Source organism: Leishmania panamensis (assembly GCF_000755165.1).
Source record: "Leishmania panamensis strain MHOM/PA/94/PSC-1 chromosome 20 sequence".
In the NCBI taxonomy this organism is placed as follows: domain Eukaryota; phylum Euglenozoa; class Kinetoplastea; order Trypanosomatida; family Trypanosomatidae; genus Leishmania; species Leishmania panamensis.
Window position 1 is genome coordinate 536,101 of NC_025866.1, and position 19,787 is coordinate 555,887.

The 19,787-nt window shown below is 55.9% G+C and overlaps 6 protein-coding genes across 6 annotated transcripts, besides 2 other annotated features; all 6 read right to left on the reverse strand.

Moving 5' to 3' along the window:
• Positions 1 to 427: part of a repeat region that runs on past the window's edge.
• A 724-nt stretch (positions 428 to 1,151) lies between these two features.
• On the reverse strand, positions 1,152 to 2,648 carry LPMP_201220 (hypothetical protein; the record flags this gene model as incomplete). Its single annotated transcript, XM_010700021.1, has 1 exon — positions 1,152 to 2,648. One exon carries the CDS (start codon positions 2,646 to 2,648, stop codon positions 1,152 to 1,154), a length of 1,497 nt encoding a protein of 498 aa, XP_010698323.1.
• Positions 2,649 to 3,990: 1,342 nt separating this feature from the next.
• Positions 3,991 to 4,484: a repeat region.
• Positions 4,485 to 5,284: 800 nt separating this feature from the next.
• LPMP_201230 (hypothetical protein) lies at positions 5,285 to 6,031 on the reverse strand (the record flags this gene model as incomplete). The annotated part of the gene is made up of 1 exon (XM_010700022.1): positions 5,285 to 6,031. The coding sequence occupies one exon, from the start codon at positions 6,029 to 6,031 to the stop codon at positions 5,285 to 5,287; it is 747 nt and encodes a 248-aa protein (XP_010698324.1).
• Positions 6,032 to 6,468: 437 nt separating this feature from the next.
• On the reverse strand, positions 6,469 to 8,409 carry LPMP_201240 (hypothetical protein; the record flags this gene model as incomplete). Its single annotated transcript, XM_010700023.1, has 1 exon — positions 6,469 to 8,409. One exon carries the CDS (start codon positions 8,407 to 8,409, stop codon positions 6,469 to 6,471), a length of 1,941 nt encoding a protein of 646 aa, XP_010698325.1.
• A 756-nt stretch (positions 8,410 to 9,165) lies between these two features.
• Positions 9,166 to 14,631, reverse strand: LPMP_201250 (ATP-dependent RNA helicase-like protein; the record flags this gene model as incomplete). The annotated part of the gene is made up of 1 exon (XM_010700024.1): positions 9,166 to 14,631. The coding sequence occupies one exon, from the start codon at positions 14,629 to 14,631 to the stop codon at positions 9,166 to 9,168; it is 5,466 nt and encodes a 1,821-aa protein (XP_010698326.1).
• Positions 14,632 to 15,598: 967 nt separating this feature from the next.
• LPMP_201260 (hypothetical protein) lies at positions 15,599 to 15,976 on the reverse strand (the record flags this gene model as incomplete). Its single annotated transcript, XM_010700025.1, has 1 exon — positions 15,599 to 15,976. The coding sequence occupies one exon, from the start codon at positions 15,974 to 15,976 to the stop codon at positions 15,599 to 15,601; it is 378 nt and encodes a 125-aa protein (XP_010698327.1).
• Positions 15,977 to 17,253: 1,277 nt separating this feature from the next.
• LPMP_201270 (hypothetical protein) lies at positions 17,254 to 18,939 on the reverse strand (the record flags this gene model as incomplete). The annotated part of the gene is made up of 1 exon (XM_010700026.1): positions 17,254 to 18,939. The coding sequence occupies one exon, from the start codon at positions 18,937 to 18,939 to the stop codon at positions 17,254 to 17,256; it is 1,686 nt and encodes a 561-aa protein (XP_010698328.1).
• Positions 18,940 to 19,787: the final 848 nt, after the last annotated feature.

Here is a 19,787-nt window from a genome sequence, read left to right on the forward strand (position 1 = left end):
GTGCTATGTCGGAGGTATCTTTTATCGCATGCACCGGTTTAAGTCGCTCTCAGTGGAGCGTGTCGTCTCGAATGGGCCCCCGTCTGTTGGGCTACTCCGTTTGCGTCCTCCATCTCGGAGGTGGTGCGAGCCGGTGTCCATTTCAGCAGCGTGAGAACCGGGCGCGACGCCGCTTGGTATTACGGTCGAGAACTCGCCGCACCTCACCGGGTTCTTTGCAGGTAGGTCAGCCGGACGTGAGGTGTATTAGGCGGGTAGGGTCACCGCAGAAAAGCCAGACCGTCAACGCGTCCACTTTGTCCTCGAGAGCAGCGAAGGGCCCACACCTCTGCGTGCGTCCTGCTGTAGAAACACGAGAGAAGTCACAGCCCCGCTTCGCTTCTCGTGCTACGCCGAAATGCGGAAAACGTTGGGAGATCAACTGCCTGCTGAGCAAGGCGAGAAGAGCGAAAGAAAATAGAGCCTACGCAACGGCCACTCGTACAGACCTACAGTGACTTCATAGAGCGACAAGAATCGTATTCGCCGACACGCAGTTGCAACAATGGCCGAAAAAGCGACACCAGTCGTGTCCTCCCCCTCCCAACTCTCCCGTTAACTACGGGCACAATAACAAAACGGGCGGCCTTTCCTCTTTCTCAGCTCAGCCACAGCGTTGTATCACATGTTTCACAGTTACGGTTGCGATAGCGCTGCTCAAACGTGCATGCGCGACAGCGCATCATGGCACCCCGGTTGCGATCCGATTTACTAACGAAGGCATGCGTTGCTGTCGTCCCTTGGGCGTCTGACGTGCTTTGAGGGCTAGAGGAGCGCGTATGCGGGCCCATGTGCACCCACCGTGATCATGGCTGCTTGCTGCGGAGGTGGTGGTGGTGGTGGTGGGGGGGTAGATGCTGTTTTCTGCCCTGGTGGTGCGTTGAACCGCTGATTTCCTGTGCACTGCTGCTGTGGTTGTTGCGGCGGAGATTTCTAAAGTGATTTCGGGCAAGGAGGCATTGGCTGGAGGGATGCGGGGGGGGGGGATAACCTGCTGAATGGGCCATCGCCGGTCGTGTAGCGGCAGTCCCGGTTGAAGCACCGCTGCTAGGACTCGACACAGAGGGGTACGTTGGAGCTCGACTTCTGGCAGACGTCACTGTGGGAGCATTTCAGGAGCTGCGGCTGTTGCGGCCCTGCTCGTTTTCCCGAGACGTTGAGGATGCCGCGCCACCGGTGGGTGCTCCAGCGACAGTTGAGGACCTTACCTCAGGCGTGGAGACCTCACTAGAGACGACACCATTGTTCCTAGGCGGCGAGGGGTTACCGCGCTCCCTTCGTAAACTCTCCCTGGTCAGTTGCCGCAGCTGCTTCATTAGTGACGCGTTCTCACCTTTCACTCGCTTTAGCTCTATCCGCAGCTTACTTTCCTTTTCTTCTGACTCGATGTCCTTGATAACCAACAGGGTGCGGTTCTCTTGGTCTGTCTCCTCCTGGTAGTCAAGCATCTCCTGCAACAGTGTATCGATGTCTTCCTTGCTCAGCACCTCGTTCGACAGCAGCTCCGCCATGCGGCGCTGCATCGTTGAGCGGGCGTCGTTGCGGCGACTACGCATGTTCACCCATTCCTTCATCAACTGAACCTCTTGCTGCGACATGCCCTTTGTCGTCACTGACCTCTCCTTCTCTTGCTGTAGCAGTGTCACACGGGACAGGAGAGTGGCGTTGTGTTCTGTCTGCTCGCGAAGCTGTCGCTCCACACTCTCAGTTGCCCGCCTCACCGCCTTTTCGACATGCGCCTGGACCTCTGGCGCATACAAGTCAACGCGCCGACTCGCCAGGGCCATTGCGGCTTTCTGCTGTTGTTGCTGCAATTCATTCTGATGCTTCCGAATAAGGTTCGCATTCACATCCCGAAGCTGGGAACACTCTGCCATCAGCGTCCGCATCTTCGCTTGAAAGTCGGTTACCTGCTGCTGTGCTTTAGTCTCGCGCTCGCGCAAACTTGCGATTTCTTGGTCCTGTGAGCATACTTGCTTTCCCCAAATGTGAGACTTGGCCGCTATCTCTTTCTTCATCGCCAACAACTGCTCTTGAGCCTCCTTCAACCGATTCTGCAACTCCTTGACCTCCTGCTTCGATGATTCCTGCAGCTTCTCTAGCTCCTCATTCGCCCGGTTCAATTGAGTCTGCAGACGTCCCTGCTCGGCGACCTGCGCGCCGCTCTGCGTCGCTGCTGTCGTTGCCTGTGCCATTGCGTCCTTCATTGCCTTCTCGCTCTGCTTCAGCTGCGCTGTGATCTGTGCGATGCGCGCATCTTTTCTGTGCGTGGATTCCTTCAGCTCTGAGAGCTCCGCACGCTGCGTCTGGACTTGTGCGAGAAGTTCATGCAGCGACTGGTCAATGTTAGAGAAGCGGTCGTTTGAAGCACGATGGAGATCCAGCTGACTCGCTCTCTCAGACAGCTGCATGCGCAGCTTCTCAACCTCGCCTTTCAAAGCTTCATTCTCACATCGGAGTTTGTCCAGATTTAGTAGTCCGGTGCTTTCGAGCTTTTCGCGCAGCGTCTCTACTTCGATCTTAAGCGACTCGTTTTCGTAAACCACCTGCGAGATGAGCGTGCCATCGCTGACCTCGCGGTGAAGAATGGGGTTTGACGGCGTTTCCATAGTTTTGTGCGCTGCTCACGTGATCGCTGGTTGGTATGTGTCGTGATCCTAGTTGGGAATAGGGAAGGGTGAGGGAAGGGTGAGGGATCGCTGTTGGATGGTGGTGAGCGTGCCCTCTCGCTTTCCACTTGGGAGTAATGATGGGCGTAGCAACTGGAGGAGGGCGTGAGCACGCAGCTCCTCAATGCTAGAAGAGGGTATGTGCAAAGGCGAGGGGAGCACCCCACACCAGAGCAGCACAAGGAAAAAGAAGATAGGCAAAAGGGGGTGAAACACTAAAAGTAATGACATGAGAAGCCCCGTATCGGTTTGCAATGCTGGAGGCTGAGGTGTGGCGGTGGCTTGTACAGCAGTTACCTGATGTGTGTAGATATCACTCTCTACGAAGTAGGAGCTACACGGGGCGGAGTAATTGAGACATAAAGGGATGGAGGACTAGACCTATGGAGAATCATGTGCTGGCTTGCACGGCTTGACCATTCTATGAGTTCGAAGAGTTTTCCTCCCTCCTTTTCGTGTGTATGACGTGTGCGTGAGTAACAGCGCAAGAGAGAGGACAATAGAGACGACGAAGGCCAAAAGTCAACAAAGCCACGAAGCCAAGCTTAAAAACAAGTCAGACTTGCATAGATGTATGTATATAACGAATATTCAGCGCCTTTTGGCTGTACGCAAGCCAAAGACATAGGATGGAAGAAGTGGCAGCGATTGCTGAAACTGGAAAGAGAGAGAAGAAAAGCGCAAAAGATAAAGCACACAACTACATAAGGAGGAAAAAGGGTTAGGGCAGCGGTAGCCGCAGCAGGGAATTCAATAAGAGGGATGCAAAAGAAGGTAAAAAGGTGTATACAGTAAATGGGACAATGGCGGATAAAAGAGAAGATCGTAAAGTGAGAAAGACAGGGTTGGGTGAGGGAAACAGGAAAAGAAGATGTGATGCTTTCGAAAAAGACAGTAACGTACCTTCACGGAATGGTATAAAGAACGTTTCTCTGCCTTTCGGACACCTTGCCGGAAGGGGGTCTGCAGAGGTACACTAGCGCGCACACGAGGTCTCGTCTTAGGCCATGGAGGCAGCAAAGCAAGAGCACAGGAGGCGGTAGAGGGCGTATCTAAGTGCACCCCCTCGGTGTCTTGAGTTTTTTTGTCCGTGATAAAAGCTCCACACCACCCTCCGCTGCTACTGTCCTTTATGTGCTCCAGCCGTGACCAGAATGTGCCTTGCTTTCCAGGCCTCACACTGTAAGGGGTTCGCATTGCTTTGGCGCATTTCGTGCGTTTTTATCCCTCCTTCTGCAGTGAAGAGAGCACGACAAAAAATTCGCCCTTTTCACCGAACTCCTGCTGTCCTAGGACATGACCTGAACACCACGCTCCCCCTCCCTTCCATTCTCTCACAGGCCCAGCCGGGTGGTGTGAAGCAGCCCTAGACACGCGGTACAGCAATGCAGACTCAGTCATCGGAGCACCGCCCCTGACTCGAGCTCTGCCCACCCCCCACTTCTTCGGCGGCCGCCTCGTGGTGCATCCCTCGCGGTGCCTCAGGGTCTCTAGCAGCAGGTGGCGAGGACAGCATACGATGCATTCAAGTCATGTTGGCACTTTGCCCATCATTTCGGTGGCACAACCTTCATCCCTGCCGCAGGCCGTCTAGGACCGGACCGCCGACATCAGTGAAGTACATCGTTCTGACCTCCCCAAGGCGTAGGTAGCTGCACCTGCCAGCACCAGTGCCAGCTCGGTCTCCTCAGGAAGAGAAGGGGGCTGCCTGGCTTTTTGGACAGCGGGGGTGCCGGGCTCTCAAACACAACACCGAGGGGTTCCCCATCGTCAGGGAACAAGAAGAGAGGGCAAAGACCAAATGAAGAGGAGTGTGGTCCGCACAAATGTGGATACTGGCGAATATACCCGAAGGAGAAAAAAATCCACTCACTCATACCCACTCACACAGTCGGCACCCATCAAGGGAGAACGAGGGACTCGAAGCGAAAACGACGCCGGGGAGGCACAGAGACAGCCGGCGATAGACAACTCCGAGTACGCCTACGCGCATGGGGTAGAGAGCACAACAACAACGACAATACAGAAGAATAGACGACGCTAATAAGAAAGGTGAAAAAACAAAGAAATGCACTCGAACACGACAGACCTCGTAATGGTCATTGCGGGTATACATAAGAGAAGGCGACCGGTAGAAAGAGAGAGAGAGGCCCAACGAGTGTCGCACAGAGAACAAAGAAAAGACAGCGCAGATACGGTCAACCAGAAGTGACGAGAAGGGAAACCTCCTCAGGGAATGATTTACAAGACAGAAAAAGACTCGTCCGTTGTGCCCATCGTGCGAGAGGAGGATGCATGCATGCCACCAAGTGAGGTCGAAGAGCAGAGAGGGGAGCCGAGAGAGAGAGAGTAACCGGCCCCTCTCCAACGCAATGTGGGTTATGATGTATGGGAGGAGGTGGGGGCCGAAAGTGTTACTGCTGCAGATACTTCTGTGACAAACAGAGATGAAGACACTGATGTGAAGAGCGCGTTGAGTGGGGACAGGCTACACCTTGTGGGTGCCAGTGTCGCGTGCCCGATTGTCCAGCCGCCGACACTTAGGCGCGGCGCGAGTCGGGCGGCAGCAGTGCGGGTCACACGCGCGTCTCGTTATCCTCGGCGTCAGAACCCAACCAGACCTCATGGTTGGGATCAGCAACATTGGGGGAGTTCACCAGAGGCGACGCAGACGAGGTTCCTGCGCCCACAGATGCCCCGAGAGACGCCTCGCTGTTTGTGAAGTCGGCGGATGCATACCCACGGAAGAGATTCTCCGGCAGTGGCCGCGACGGTGGACAGCTCACTGCCGGCCCACGCCGCGGTATAAGTGACGCCTTCGGAGTAACGTACCCGTCGCACCACCACTTGCCTTGACATCCCACCACGTACACAGCCCCTAAGAAGCTAATGATAGAAAAAATAGCGAGTACGGTAAAGCAGGCGATCATCCATGATGAGCAGCAGTCGCAGACACCAATGTTGCGTCCCCACGGATCTCGCTTCACTTTACAGGTGGTGGCGAAGCCGCATCGGCATTGATATTGAGCTGGCGCACTCTCCGAGCAGAAATACTCGCTGTTGAGGTAGACGGTGTTGGGGGCAAACAGGTTCAAATTGACGCCGTAGTCTCTGAGGTCCTGCAGCTGTGCACACTGCCGAAGTTCAAGGGCAGTGGCGAAACGCACGCGAGGGCCCAGGTAATCCGTCAGAGCTGTGTTGCCGCTGCTGCTGCTATCCATGAGACCAGGGTGGGAAAGGAGAAGACTAAGGAAGAAGAGGAGGGCTACGCCGGTGATGGGCCGATGACGTTGCTGTACGGCGTGTAGGTGATTGACGGACATGATTTCCGCTGCGCAAACTATGTTCTGCTATGCGTATGTGTCTGTGTGTGTCGCAAGTGTGCCGGCAACCGCTGAAGCTCTTACACACACCTTTGGAGGACAAAAAGTCAGACAAGATGAAGAGAGAAGAAAAAAAGGGAGACAATGCCCTACCGTGTTCCATACAGTCATACACGACGCGGGTAAGGCTGCTGTGCGACAAACTTGTCCTCTTAGCGTGCCAGTCAACGAGGGAAAGGGTGACACACCGACTCACCTAGAGGACGAAAGAGCCGAAATTATCAAGGGGTCCGATTCTTCGTGTGGATCCTCTGGTGTGCAACTCTTCAGCTGCTCAGAGAGAGAGAGAGGGAGACGCCACGAGAGATTCACACAAAAGCGATCACATCAGGTCGAAAGAAACTCGCCGTTATGTGCTCGAAGAAGTGTTGGAAACTTTATAGCTGCTCCAGGAGCTCACTGAGGGTCCCAGACCCATTCAAGATGCCTTCGTCCATATTGTGTGGCAAAGGAGTCACCGCTAAGCCGGCCCCGACACAAGCAGCGAGAGTGGTGTTGCACATGCACCACTGCAGCTGTGCATTTCGGCTCACTGCCAGGATCTCCAGCTGCCACACAACTGGCCTATAGTGCAGGGATTTCGTTGCTGTGCTAGCCACAAGAGCACCGCCACGAACTTCTTCATTGCTTTCGAGGGGGCGCACGGCAGCGGTTGTGGCACATCCCGCTGTCCGCATCTCGTGAGCACGATAAATTAGCCTCGACTTCCACTCGTACTGCGTCGAGCGCCGTACTTCGTGCACAGGGGGCAGGCATATCACGTGAGTCCCTGTAAACACCAGCCTCGATGAGCCTGTTTGTTGTCCAGTATTGGATGGCCTCTGGTGCGCCGCCATCGCCTGTGTGACAGCCGAGTGCACATGTACACACCAGCTGCGGTGCACGAGAAACGAAAGAAACAAAAATGCGCTGGTCTTCAGAAATGTTAGGTGCGTCGTATGCGATCCGCTGCTGCTGTTGTGCTCCATAATGGGCGTATTGGCATCAGCAACGACAGAGGAATCTGTCGGCAATGCCAAGGGCAGCGAAAAGAGCGGGTGAAAGACGCCGTCCGTCATCCACGTCGACTCTTCCTCGTACAAGAGTGTGTCTGCGGCGCAGTACGCCGTTGAAAGCAAAGTCTGCGGGCTCGCATTCCCCTTTCCAGCCTTTGACGCCCATCCTTCAAATTCATCAGCAGAGACGGCGGCGTAGCACACTGGAACGGCCTGCGCTGCTGACGCCTCGGTCGTGGTCGCAAGCCGCTGGCATAGTATAGTGCCCGCCAAAACATTCACTCCGGCTGCATTACCCGCTGTTCCTTTTTGTGTAGCTCTCTGTGTCACTTCTCTTTCCCGCTTTGCTCCTCGCGTGCCCATATTCGTGAGGAGATCAACAGAAGGGGTGAGGGCGTAGAGAGTAGTAGTGTGCTTGTCATCCCTAGAGGCATATCGAGGACTGCTAAGTTGGCCAGAGGACATTCGCGCACGAGAAGCAACCCGATCTGCCACAACCTGCGGTAGAACGGAGACCACCAGTGCTTCAGGCGACAGACGTGAGGTAGACGGAGCCGCCGGCTCTTGCACCTCATGAAAACGAGTGCGCCACGGAAGCAGTTCTGCGCCACGGTACTGCGCCAGAGCGAAACGCGCAGCAGAGGTGCTGGAGGATGTTTGCAGTGTGAGCACCATCTGCGCCACCGCACGGAGCAGCACTGATGAGGGGAAAATCAACTGAAGTAACGGCGAGGAGGTTTGTAACGAGTCCTTGTGTGATGAACAGACTGTCTTCTCCAGCGTATCACGACGCGGCGCGGCTGCAGTGGTACCTATACGAACTTTACGGCGGCGGTCCTCGTAGTCGTAACGGTAGGTGCGTTGTGCCAATAGAGGTCCGCTGGGGACAAGTACGTCGTGCAGCGCCGATGTAGTTGCTGCCCAGTCACCCGATACCATTACCGATGCGGTAGAAGACCGGTGGCGCACTTTCGCTTGAGCCTCCTTCTGCTTCAGTGCAGCTCGTTGGGCAGCCTCAAGACGCTCGATGGATGGAAAAGGATGTGGTGGTTGCGCGCTCATGTACACATGGGGTGGCAAGGGGTCTACGTCGTTGCCAGCCCTCTTGCACAGCTCGGCCCTGTCGCTGCCAATGGAAGGCCTTCCGACGCTCGACAACAGCTTTGGCGAGGGCGTGAAAAAGCGCAGCTGCTCGGCGGCGCGGGTGTACACGCTCTGCTCGGAGATGAAAGCAAAGTTGTGCTGCTGCGCCCCAATGCGGTACAGCGCATCGCATTGTGTGGAGAGGCAAACGTACGGAGACCCTGTGGCAGAGGGAGACATTGACACGTTTTGCTGCTCTCTTGGAGTGCTCATGTTTGGTAAGAAGAGCTTCTTTACACTGTGTGTGTGTATGTCTGTAACTTAGAGAGAGAGGGTCTACACGCTACCCTTCGGACACACCTGCACACGCATCTGTGCTGTCGATGTGGCGGATGGGGCCCCACGAAAAGGTCAAGAAAGGAGGGAAAAGGGCCACAAAAATGTAGGGGGAAAGGACAACAACAACAGAACGCACGCAATGCTCATCTGCCAGCCACACAGTTTCCTTCCTCCCCTTCCGTTTCTCTTGCCACCACCATGGCGCGAAGAGAACTGGCAAGGATAGAAAAACTGAGCCACACGCTCCTATCTGGGTATTCCCGCCTGCGTTTGTTTTCTGCAGTGCAGCAAACTACCAGGGTTGTTCTTCGCTGCCTGTCAAGAGCATGGCGTCGGTGAGACTCACGTCAGGCGGCTTTAGGATTTATTGCTCCTCTTCGCGACTGTTTTGTGGTTAGGAGTTTGTCGTTATCGGTTTCTGATGTCACACCCATTCTCTCCTCCTCCTCTCCCTTTACTCTCTCTCAACAGAATACCACGCATACTAGCCTGCGAGGACGTAGGAGGAGGAGGAGAGGGGGAAGGGGGAGAAGGCGCTACAGGCAGCGGCGCAGATCTGTCAGCGGGTCATATTAGAAGGGAAGAACATCAAACGGGAAAAGGAAACGAGGAGGTTCCACATTCAATCCCACTCAGACACGCTTCTGCACAAGTCTTTCATTTTAGCTGATCGCCATCAGCCGTGGCATTCTCATCATTGTCGTCATCATCTTCGTCGCCGTCACCACCACCGTCCAGGTTCAGAAGCGCATTCTCTCCAGTCACAGCGGTCGCGCTGCCATCGGCAGAGTCCCTGTGCCGTAGGTGCACAAGAGGGTCGATAATAGTGCCCATGTCAACCAGCTGCCATGGGGACTGCTGGCGCCCTGCCGCTGCTTTGCATGTTGTGCTCCCCGCTGTGTCCAGCGACTTCGCCGCCGGCATTTCCAGCACCGGCGCCTTCAGGAGTCTCCGGCAGACTTCTGTCACTGTCCTCAGTGCAGAATTGTTTTGAGGGTCTTGCGGGTTGTGGTACTTTCTGCGCAAGCACTGGAATAAGGACTGACGGAGCTGCGTGACAAGGGCATAGGTAGCGCGGTCAATGTGCACTGCAATCCAACCGTCCACGACACAGATGGACAGCTCCGCATTGTACTCCGTTGTGGACTCCGACGCACCAAAAAGCAGCAACGCCCATAGACTGACAGCGGACAGGCTGGTAAGGAAGTCTCGCCGCGGATCTCTCACCCCAAAGACGTCCTGGAAGACGTAGAAGAGCGCCGGGACCGGCTGGACTGGGGACGTGCTCGACGTCGTAGAATCTGTGGTAACAGCCTGTGAGTCTCGCCAAAGTTCCCTCAGCAGTTCATCTCGGCCAGGCGCATCGCCACCGCGGGGACCGTCAACGCGTCGACACACACTATCTTTCGTAGGCTTGATGCTGAAAAAATGTTTCGTCCGTAGCTCCACCTTGCGCGCGGCATGGAGGCGCCGCATGGAGGAGAGTGTATTTGCAGGTGGCCGCAGCACTGCCACGTTCGGGAAGAGCGCCGCACAGACACACGCCTTCACCAACGCAACATCGAAGCTGTGGCGGGAGAGAGCGCTAGTATCGACGCAGAGTGTTCCAGAGTAGGAGAGGGGTACCCATCCAGGCACCCGCACATCCTGTGTGCGTGAGTCACCGGAACTGAGATTCAATTTGCCACCTTCTGAGTGTACTGCTGTCTCCTTGATCGTGCCGCCATCGCTGCCAAGGTGCCCGTGTACTGGATCCCCGGCTGCATCTATGCTGTCAACCCTTTCACCGTCCTCCTCCAACTCGTCTTGCGCGCTAATAAGCCCGGCGTGACGCAAGATGTCGCGATACTGCGCCTTGTACTTGGAGATGACACGAAGATTTCCTAGGTGAAGTAAGTTGAGCCTCGCGAAGTCTTCCTTTTCCCCGTTGGCGCAGAATGCGTTGTACGCATTCAGGAAGCTGATGTGATCGCTCTGCGAGCTACGTGACAGGAGATAGCGCCTCTTACGCGCTTCGGCCGCAACGTCTCGGCTCGTGACATACGGGCAGACGTCTGTGCATGCGGCCACAGTCAGAACAGAATCCAGACAGCGCAGAACAGCGCCGACGATAATCATCTTGCCAATGCGCGGGTCACAGGGCAGCAACGCCAGGTACTCCCCCAGAGGGGTAAGAGTGTCCGTCTTTCCAACAGCACTGATGCCGCGAAGAACCTCCATGGATGCGTCCACGTTGGTACTCGAGGGGGGCTCGAGAAATGTCTGCAGTGTTGCTTTTGGATTCGTGTGTCCAAGCGAGAGCAGCTTCAGCAGCACCTGCATCAGCGGTACACGGTGAATGTCCGCCTCCGGAAATGCCGGCAGTGAGTTCCACAGCTCCTTTGTAAAGAGGCGGTAACACACACCTCCTTGCGTTCGCCCTGCACGGCCCTTGCGCTGCGTGCAGTTTGCTTGACTCGCGTAGCCCAGGGTAAGCTGCGTTGAGAAGAAGGGCGTGGAGGCAGCAGTATCGCCGCTGCCCCTGCCGCCTCCTGCGCGGCCATCCTCCGGGACTTTCTCCAGCGGCACGTGCGCAACGGTCGGGCGCCGCGACGACGAAGAGCCAATCGTGTCTGTGGTGCCTTGGTGGCACGGGAGAGTGGGACGGCTTTCCCAGGAAGTTGTCTTGATAAGGCCCGTATCGATGACCACAGCGGCGTCATCGATGGTTATGCCACTTTCGGCGATATTCGTGGCCAGCACCACCTTCACTGTACCGGGCGGGGCCGGCATGAAGCACTCCCGCTGCTTCGCGTTATCGACAGTGGAGTGAAGGAGAATGATGTAAAAGCGGCCTTTAGCATCGGGAAGTGCGTACGGACCGCTGTACTCCATGATCGCAGCCATCGCAGACGTTAGCTCCTTCCACCCTGGAAGAAACACCAGGATGGACTTTCCATCTGTATTATTCTGAAGGTCGACTTGCACCGACCGATGTACGAGGTAGGCGATGAGGTTGTAGTCGATTTTGAGATATTTGCGTGCGTTGACGCGTCGTGATGCAGTGGTCGGTGACTTCACCAGCGGGGTCGGCGTGGTATGCTCTCTTTTTTTCCCCTCATCGTGTTGCTCTGAATCCGCAGACGACACGGCATCCAAGGAGGGCGAGCAAAATTGTGCAGTTGCTGCCTCGGCGGCAATGTCCTCGAGGTAGCGGATTGTCACTGGGTACACTGCCCCCTCTACCTGCACGACAGGTGTGTCCGTGCCGAAGTAGCGGGCAAACACGTCGGCTTGCATCGTCGCACTCATGAGCACCACACGAAGGCGAAGGTTCCGTGCCAGCAGCTGCTTCACGAGCGCAAGAACGACATCACAGTTAATGTCTCGCTCATGTACTTCGTCGATGATCAGGTGAGAGATGTGCTCCAGCTCGGGGTGGGTGGAGAATATCTGCAGTAGTACGCCTGTTGTGCAAATTGTAATATGCCGCCCTGGGCGTGCATCCAGCCGAACCGCGTACCCGACATCCTCTCCCACTGTGCCAAGACGTTCCTGTGCGATGCGCTCGGCAATGCTAAAGCTGCTCAGTCGACGCGGCTGCGTGACAAGGATGTTACAGAGTCCCCCACGGCCGTGCTCGATCTCATAATCCAAGATGTACTGCGGCACCTGCGTCGTTTTGCCGCACCCTGTCGTACCGCACACGACAGTGACACGGTGGCGCTGAACGGCGTCGAGCAACTGAGCCTTTACTGTTGCCATAGCCAGTGTGGAGCGACAGGGATGGAACTGAGTAAGGTAGACAGGGTTGCGTCGAAGGGCGAGCATGCTCTGCAGCATCTGCGCCGCATACGACGGGTCTCTGGCAAAGCTGCGCTGAGTGAGGTCCAGCAATGCACGTTCACTCATGCCGCGGGCACGGTCACTGCGGTCGTCTGCAATGTCGGCACCATCGTCGCTCCCGGTCTTCCCTGTTGCAACATCAGTGGCTGCGTCAGCTGCTACGTCTTCTGGTTGCTGTGTCACTTGCCGCAATTGAGCCTGCAGCTGAAACACCAGCTCCGCGGGGAGCGCCGCGGACGGAATCGACTCGGGTGAGATGGACAGATGCGCGTTCACAAACGCCTGCACCGCTTGAAGTCGCTCATCGTACAGCATCAGGTTTGTCATTGCGGCCTCCATAGCCGCACGCTCGGCCTCGAAGCGGTTGATTCCGGTGGCGTCACAGCAAAGACCGTTGAGAGTAAGATGGCAACGATACGTGATAGTGCTGTTGCTGCCGCTCGTCGTGTTCGATTCCTTCGTGAAGTTTGTTTGCGGCGTCAGACTGGCCTTGCCGAACAGCAGATGGTGGTACTGTACAATCCGCCGATAGGCAGGCTGCAGCTGTCGCAGAATTGACTCTAACGGTGCACTCGGCTGGTGAGAGAGACCCTTTTTCGTGCTGCTGCCGCTGCTGCTGCCCTTTAGCGCGCTTCTACGACGCGAATGTCCCGTGCCATCCGCCTCCTGCTGCCGCTCTACATCTTCCTTTAGCAACTGCAGAATGCAGAGCGCATGGGCAGCGCACTGCCGCTTCGCTGTCTTCATATTCTTTGCCACCCCTGTCGCCGTCAGACCGGTGCGAGGATCGAGTACAAGAGTCGCCACGAAGACCGCCCCTGCAAGATGCGCTGTCGTCATCAAGCTTGAGGCATCGCGTAGGCTCTCATTGAGGTCTTGCAGTGCTGTGGGGCGACAGTAGCGCTTCGGGTAACGACGCAGCAGCTCTGTGGCGCGGTCCACGACGGGGTGGCCACTTTGCAGTACCTCCTCACGCATGTAACCTTCCTGCTTCACATGGGCAGCGACGGCCTGCACGTACGCAGCACTCGCGTCCACGTACTCATCCCACGAGCAATATTCGTGAGGTTGCGGAGTTTTGGGAAGAGGGGGCAGCACCGCCTCTTCCAAGGGTGGAGGGACTGCTGAGGCGCCTGTCGTTGGTGACGACGGTCTCCCTCTGCTGCTCATGTAGTGATCCAGCAGCTGCTCTGCATGCATGAAGCACAGCGCACGCGCTATTTTGGCCTTCCTCGACTGCCCAATGGCAAAGACTTCTTTTTGCTCCGCGCAGTCACCGTCGCAGCGGCTGCTCAGAGGAAGCTCGAGTACGCACCGCATAAGCTTCGAGTGAGGAATATGATGCACCGTTGGTTCCCGCATAGCAAATTCCGCATCAGGGCTGGTCTGTTGTTGACTTCTCCGGAGCATCTCTACGACGCGCTCCTCTGCCCCCCTGTCCACAGCTAACGGAGATACACCTGTGGCGTCTTCGAGTTTGCCGCCCGGTAGAGAACGTATTCGTGAAGCCTGCGGCGTCCGTGACATCCTTCTTCGAGCCCGCCGGAGCTGCACCCTTTGCTCCCGTTGTTCTCCCATAGAAGAGAAAGTGCCCTGTTGAAGCGGTTGATCGGAGTATCTGTTCATTTCAGCACACTTGTGCGGGGGTCTCTGCGTAGGGTTGCCGGTTCTCTTCAACTCACTCGCTGCGGTGCTGTTGTTAGGGAAGCAACTACTGCTTGGAGACAGTACGGGAGTAGTCTTCGGTTCTGCACGCGCTTGTGATTTAGCGGGTGAGAACAGAGTCGGGGTTAAGCGCTGAGTACGCTGCCTCGAAGAAGTGGGCAGCGCTGACTGCTGCCGCTGTGTGTTCGATGGCCCCACGGTCTCCAGGCTGAGTAGTAGGGCCGCTAAGGAAGACTCGTCACGTGATGAGGACTTCACAGCAGGAGAGACGGCCTCCTTGGCTGGGGATGGCGTCGTCCGCTTCAGACAGCAACGCACAACGCGATGAGGCTGGGGAGAGGTCCGCGAATCAATGGCACCGCATTCTTGACTTCTGTAACGCGGTGCAGACGATGATGTATGAGAGAAAGCACCGCTATTGCCCGGCACGTGTGCCGTTCCAGCCCTACCGTTGCTCAAATGACAAGCAGCAGTTGCTACTGTCAACAGTACACAGCTCCTACCCTCCCACTGCCGGGTCTGCATCCGCCATGGACGCCAACACAGGCATGACATTGAGCTACACATCCCGGGGACGGCTGCGATGACGCAGAGGCCACTACCACGGATGAAAAAGTGCGAAAATGTGCCCATGTCGGCTAAAGAGAAAGAGATAGGGTAGGGGGAGGGGAGAGAGTGCAAAAAATTGGGGGTATGCCAGCAATCTGTGGCGAGATAGGAGGGGAAAAACTGAGTTTTGCCAGCAGGCGTGTGACATCTCGGAGAGCAGCGTGGAGGAGCTACCAATCGAGCAAGCGCCACCAATAGCGCCGTGACTGGGGACACACACACACACAAACAAAGAGAAGAAGAGAAAAGAATGTGCAGAAGCGCGCGTACGGCTTCTGCGTCGTTCTGCTGTCGCGTGTGATGATGTGCCGCGGGGAGGCGGGGGGAGAGGCCACTGCGAATGCGAAACAACGTATGGTCATGCAAAACGGAAGGGTGGGAGAAAAAGGGGAGCCACACACGCCCTCAGCATAGATGACGCCTATCACTCAGCGCGCCTCTTACCAAACAATACAACACCAACACCGACAACACCCACCGCAACGGAAAGGGTATGGCGTGTAAAGCGGCGAGGATATACAAGTGCATGAAGTACGGAGAAGGAAAAAGGAAGAGCGATAGTGATGGCGGTTACGTGAATGTGTGCGGTTCGGTTGAGCGTCAATGCGGGAGACAGCAAGACAGTCCCATATGTGTGCGCTGATACATGATCTGCAAGGGCCTCCTGTGGGGAAGGAGAAGGGGTCAGCTGGCGCACTAGTTCATTCAACACCAGCAGTGTCTCTGCCTTTTCTTTCTTCCACCTAGCTTGTAGCAGAGCCGCGGACTTCGCACGCTGCCGAGGTGGTCCAGATTTGGTGCGGGATGAGATATGCATACACAGCCCCTCTTTCTCTTAAAAGCTGTGTGCACAGCAGCTGTTTTTGACTTTGGTCCCCGGCTCTCTTCACTTCAAGTAATGTCAGAGGAAAGCAAACCTCTCCCCCCATACACACACACACATGAAGAGACTGCTGTCAGCGGCTCACTCTTCACTTCGGGTCACAGTAAGCTAAACAGCCCCGTTGTCCCCCTTGCGTAATGCATCAAGCCGCTGTGCCTCCGTTAGATGCTTCCACCGCTGCTCTCGGACCGCCATCACGCGACTGCCCAGCATGTTCATTGGGCGCTCCACATACGCCCAATCCGGATTGATCATGTAGCGGTAGTATAGGTAGACACACGTCAGCACCGTTGAGAACACCATGAGAAATACCTTCACGTTGCGCAGCCGCTCCGCGCTCATGGTGTGGTAAAGCGTGCTGCGCTGTGAGTAGAGTCCAACAGAAATTGTGTCGAATGTGTGGACGTTGCTGTTCTGCTCGTAGTACATACCTCGGTCCTCCTGGTCCTTCAGCACGCGTTCCTGGTTCTGCTCTACACGCAGCATGCTCAGCTCGTGCTGACGCTTCAATTCAAAGATAACCTTATCACGTGAGAGTATCTCATGGATAATGGCGTCCCGCACCTCCAGCCTCTTTGCGGTTGCGTCAGCATCGAAGTTTGGGGCTGTCGTCCTTTCGGCCGCCCGGAGAGAAACGCCAGCGGCAACGTCTTTGTTTCCCGACGCAGAGCCCTTACGATCCCTGTCGTGAATGGCTTCGTCCTCAGTGGAAGGGACGGAAGAGGACAGGGAAGCAGCGTACCGCTGAGATGTGCTAGCAGGATGCGATGAAATGCTGAGGATCTTAGCAGCGCTCGCAAGACAGCCACAGCAGCGCCGCATAGGAGAAGAGTTGTGCAAACCTAACGCGTACATCTGGACGAGTGTGTCTGTCCGGGCGGAGGGGGGGGGAAGGGGAAAGGGGAAGGGGAAGGCAACGTAGTGGTGGCGACAGACACTTGTGGCACAGAAGAAAGAGGCCGATGCGCGACAACAGGGTCACCGTAATGCATGTATGGTGCCCTTCGATGCAGGAGTGGGTGAGAAAAGGAGGTGAGTTCCAGCGGGGGGAGCCCCATCCAAAGACGCACTTACATGGCAAACACATGCACACCAAGACTACCGTATACTGTCGCACAGGTTAGCAGGAAAAAAAAGCAGGTATATACATATACCCCACGCAGATGAAAAGAGTCAATCCAAAAAATGAGGAACGAGAGTGAAACGGGGTGCGATGACAACGCAAGCGGAATGTGTCGTGAGGGGAGTGTGAATGCGCACAACTAACCAGTGTGAGAAGGGGCCATCAGGCTGCGTCATGGCCCCGCTTATCGCCCTTCAGGGCGGTGGCTGCTGAACAGTGACGGGACTAGTTTCACCCAGTGCCTCACTGCACATCTGCTCCTTTTTGAGCGGCAGCGTCAGTAAAGTCTCGCCGGTCATGCAGGCCCTGCTGCACAATTACCATATTCATCTCCCCCTGCAGTCATTCCACCTTCTTTCAACATGGCTGAGTGGAGGGTGAAGGCAATGATAAAGAGAGGAGAAGAGGAAAGGAAGGGAGAGAGACCGAGTGATGCCGTTGATGATGGCCACCATCCGCAACTACCCCCCTTCACGTATGACCTGCCGTGTGGTATACCTAAATTGCTCTCTAATTTGATGACAGAAACGTGTGTGTGTGTGTGGGGGGGGGGGAGATAACGCCCCAACAGGGGCGGCAGCAACACAAGTAGGGATAACAACAAAAAAAAATAGGGGCTTTGTCGCTCCTTTCATGTAGTTTACATCCATTCCTGCAGCACCTGTGCGTCTGACATCGCCTCTACACGCCGCACAAAGCCAGATAGCCTAATCAGCGCGGGCATCTCTCTCACGGAAGGCTGCTGTTGCAGCTGCGCGTCTGCCTTTGCGGAGCAGTGTCCATCCGTGTTGCACTGCACACGAGCCATGGGCCCTGGCACGGTCCGTAGCACCTGCGCTTTTAAGAAGAGACGCGCCTTTTGGTACTCCTCATTAGTCGGGCAGATCTTCTTATAGGCGTTCCAGCGCCTCACAGCGGCACGCACAGCGGTGTCAGAAGCAGCAGCAGTGGCGGTGGCCTTGGCGTTGCTCGCTAACACGGCATCCGCATTCGCAGGACTGCTGCCAGTAACTGGCACGCCATTCCCAACCGCGCGCAAGACCAGTTCCAAGCTCGCAAAGTTCTCTACACCGCGCCGCAGCACGACAGGCAGGCTTGATTCCCCTGGGGATTCATCCGTTATCGCAGCTGATGAAGTCGCAACGGGGCCGTTGAGAACCAGGCGCGCAATGCGACGCTCAAAATTGTCAACTTGCGCGGCGGACACAAGCGCTGGGAGCGACGCAGCTGCGTCTGCAGACTCCTTCTCTGTTTGTATAGGGGCGGTTGCTGCCCCACCCTCTGCTGGAGCAAGAGGAGAGTAGGATTTAGGCAGCTTACAGGGAAGCAAAAGCGACTGCCACTGGAGTAGTTGCGCATCTTGACGCAGCAGCAATTCCTCCTGAAGATTCAAGCGGCATTCACACGCTCGCTTCATCTCTTCCAATGCCTCTATCTCTGTCTGCAACTTCGCGTACATTTCAGCCGACTGCGACACCGCTGCAGGAGTGGTGCCTGCAAAATCAACACCCGCACCAGCCATGGCCTGCGGTATACGCTGCTGTCGAAGCCCAAAAGACTCAGTGTTCGCAGCAACTTGTGTTGATACCGCACCGCTCGTTCGCAGTGCGAAATCGACGTCGACATTTTGGGCATAGATTTCCTGCGCGCGCGCCGAGAGTCGCTGCTCCATTCTCGCGATCTCTGCCTCGTAGTGTGCCTCCTCAGCATTCCGCTCGCGTGCGCGGCGCAGCAGCACTTTGCGTAGTTCCTCCCGCGCACAGGCCGGAACCTCAATTGGGATTCGCCGCCGCTGCGCCGCCGCGAGCCACAATGCGTCACCCTGTCGCGTCAACAGAACATTCATCCGCACCGATACTCTACACAGCACACTCAGCGTTTGCAAGTTGCAGAAGGAGAAGCAGTAAATCACGAGCTGCGGTGACAACTGCAAAACCACCGGTAGACCTCTCCTCGGTGGCATTGACGCTGTCGCTGCGTTCTTCTTGAAAAGAATGGTGGACACAGATAAAGCTCTGCGATCTGACCTTTCTAGCTGTACGTCTGCCGTCCCCTTGATCGCGCCGTTCCCCGTGCTGGGGTCGGCAGTGGAAGACATCACTTCCGCGGCTGGTTTCACCACTCCGGCTGCCTCTTGCTCAACACACATAAAGGCTGCCTCTATTTTGCGCAGTGCCTCCCTTAAATCACTCGTGTCATGATATGTGTCTAGCCGAATAGTTGAGTAGCCTGCCGCGGTGCATTGTGGAGTCGTCAGCGGAGGGCGAAGAACGGTGGTACTGCAGAGCGGAGGCCCTTTTGCGCTTGTGAACACGGAAGGCCTCATTGGATAAGAGAGTATGTAGGTAGGTACGTCTGTCTAAGATACCGTGTGTCTACGATGCCCCTCCCACCCTGCGCCTCAACCTCCTGTAGAGAAAAGCGGAAGAAGATATACAAAAGTTGTGCCTCGGTGGATAGACACCCCCGCCAAAAAAAAAGAGAAAGAAAACCGCACCGACGTGGTGTAGTGCTAGGCAAGCGAGACTCTGCACACATATACCCACGCCAGAGAACGATCCCCGTCCGTGGAGTGCAGCGGATATCCCTCTATCTTCCTCCTGTGAAAACACCCCTATAGAGTCCTCCTACTGGCCAAAGAAAATCTTGTCAGCAGTACACGTTTCTACAGGGGATATGGTGGCATAGAATAAGCGAAGACCGAGGTGAGCGTTTTATCAACAGCATGAATGAAGGCAGTGGATGAAAAGAGAAACATGCAACTGAAGAAGACTGAATCCAACCGCCACAATCGTTGGAAGCAAATGGGCATGTTGCAGTCGACGCCAGCGAGACTGGGCGTCCACAACAAGCATGTCCATAGACGCGTGTAGCATACACGCACGTGTATGCTAATTTTGAACAAAGTGCCCACGTTACACAACTCCACTTCTGTGCGCAAGTAAGTTTGAGATCACTCCTTCGCTTCTTTCGGGTAATGTCGCTTACACGGCTCAGAGGTGTCACTCCAAGAGCGGTTGATAAAAGACAGATCTCGCCGCGACTAGCACTTTCGCCACGCCCGAGTAGGATACCGAGACCGATATGATCTACAGAAGTCATCTGCGCCACAGTGCGTACTATGGTGTTGTTTGCTTGATGAATTTTTGCCTCCATGCTCCATGCACTCTCGCA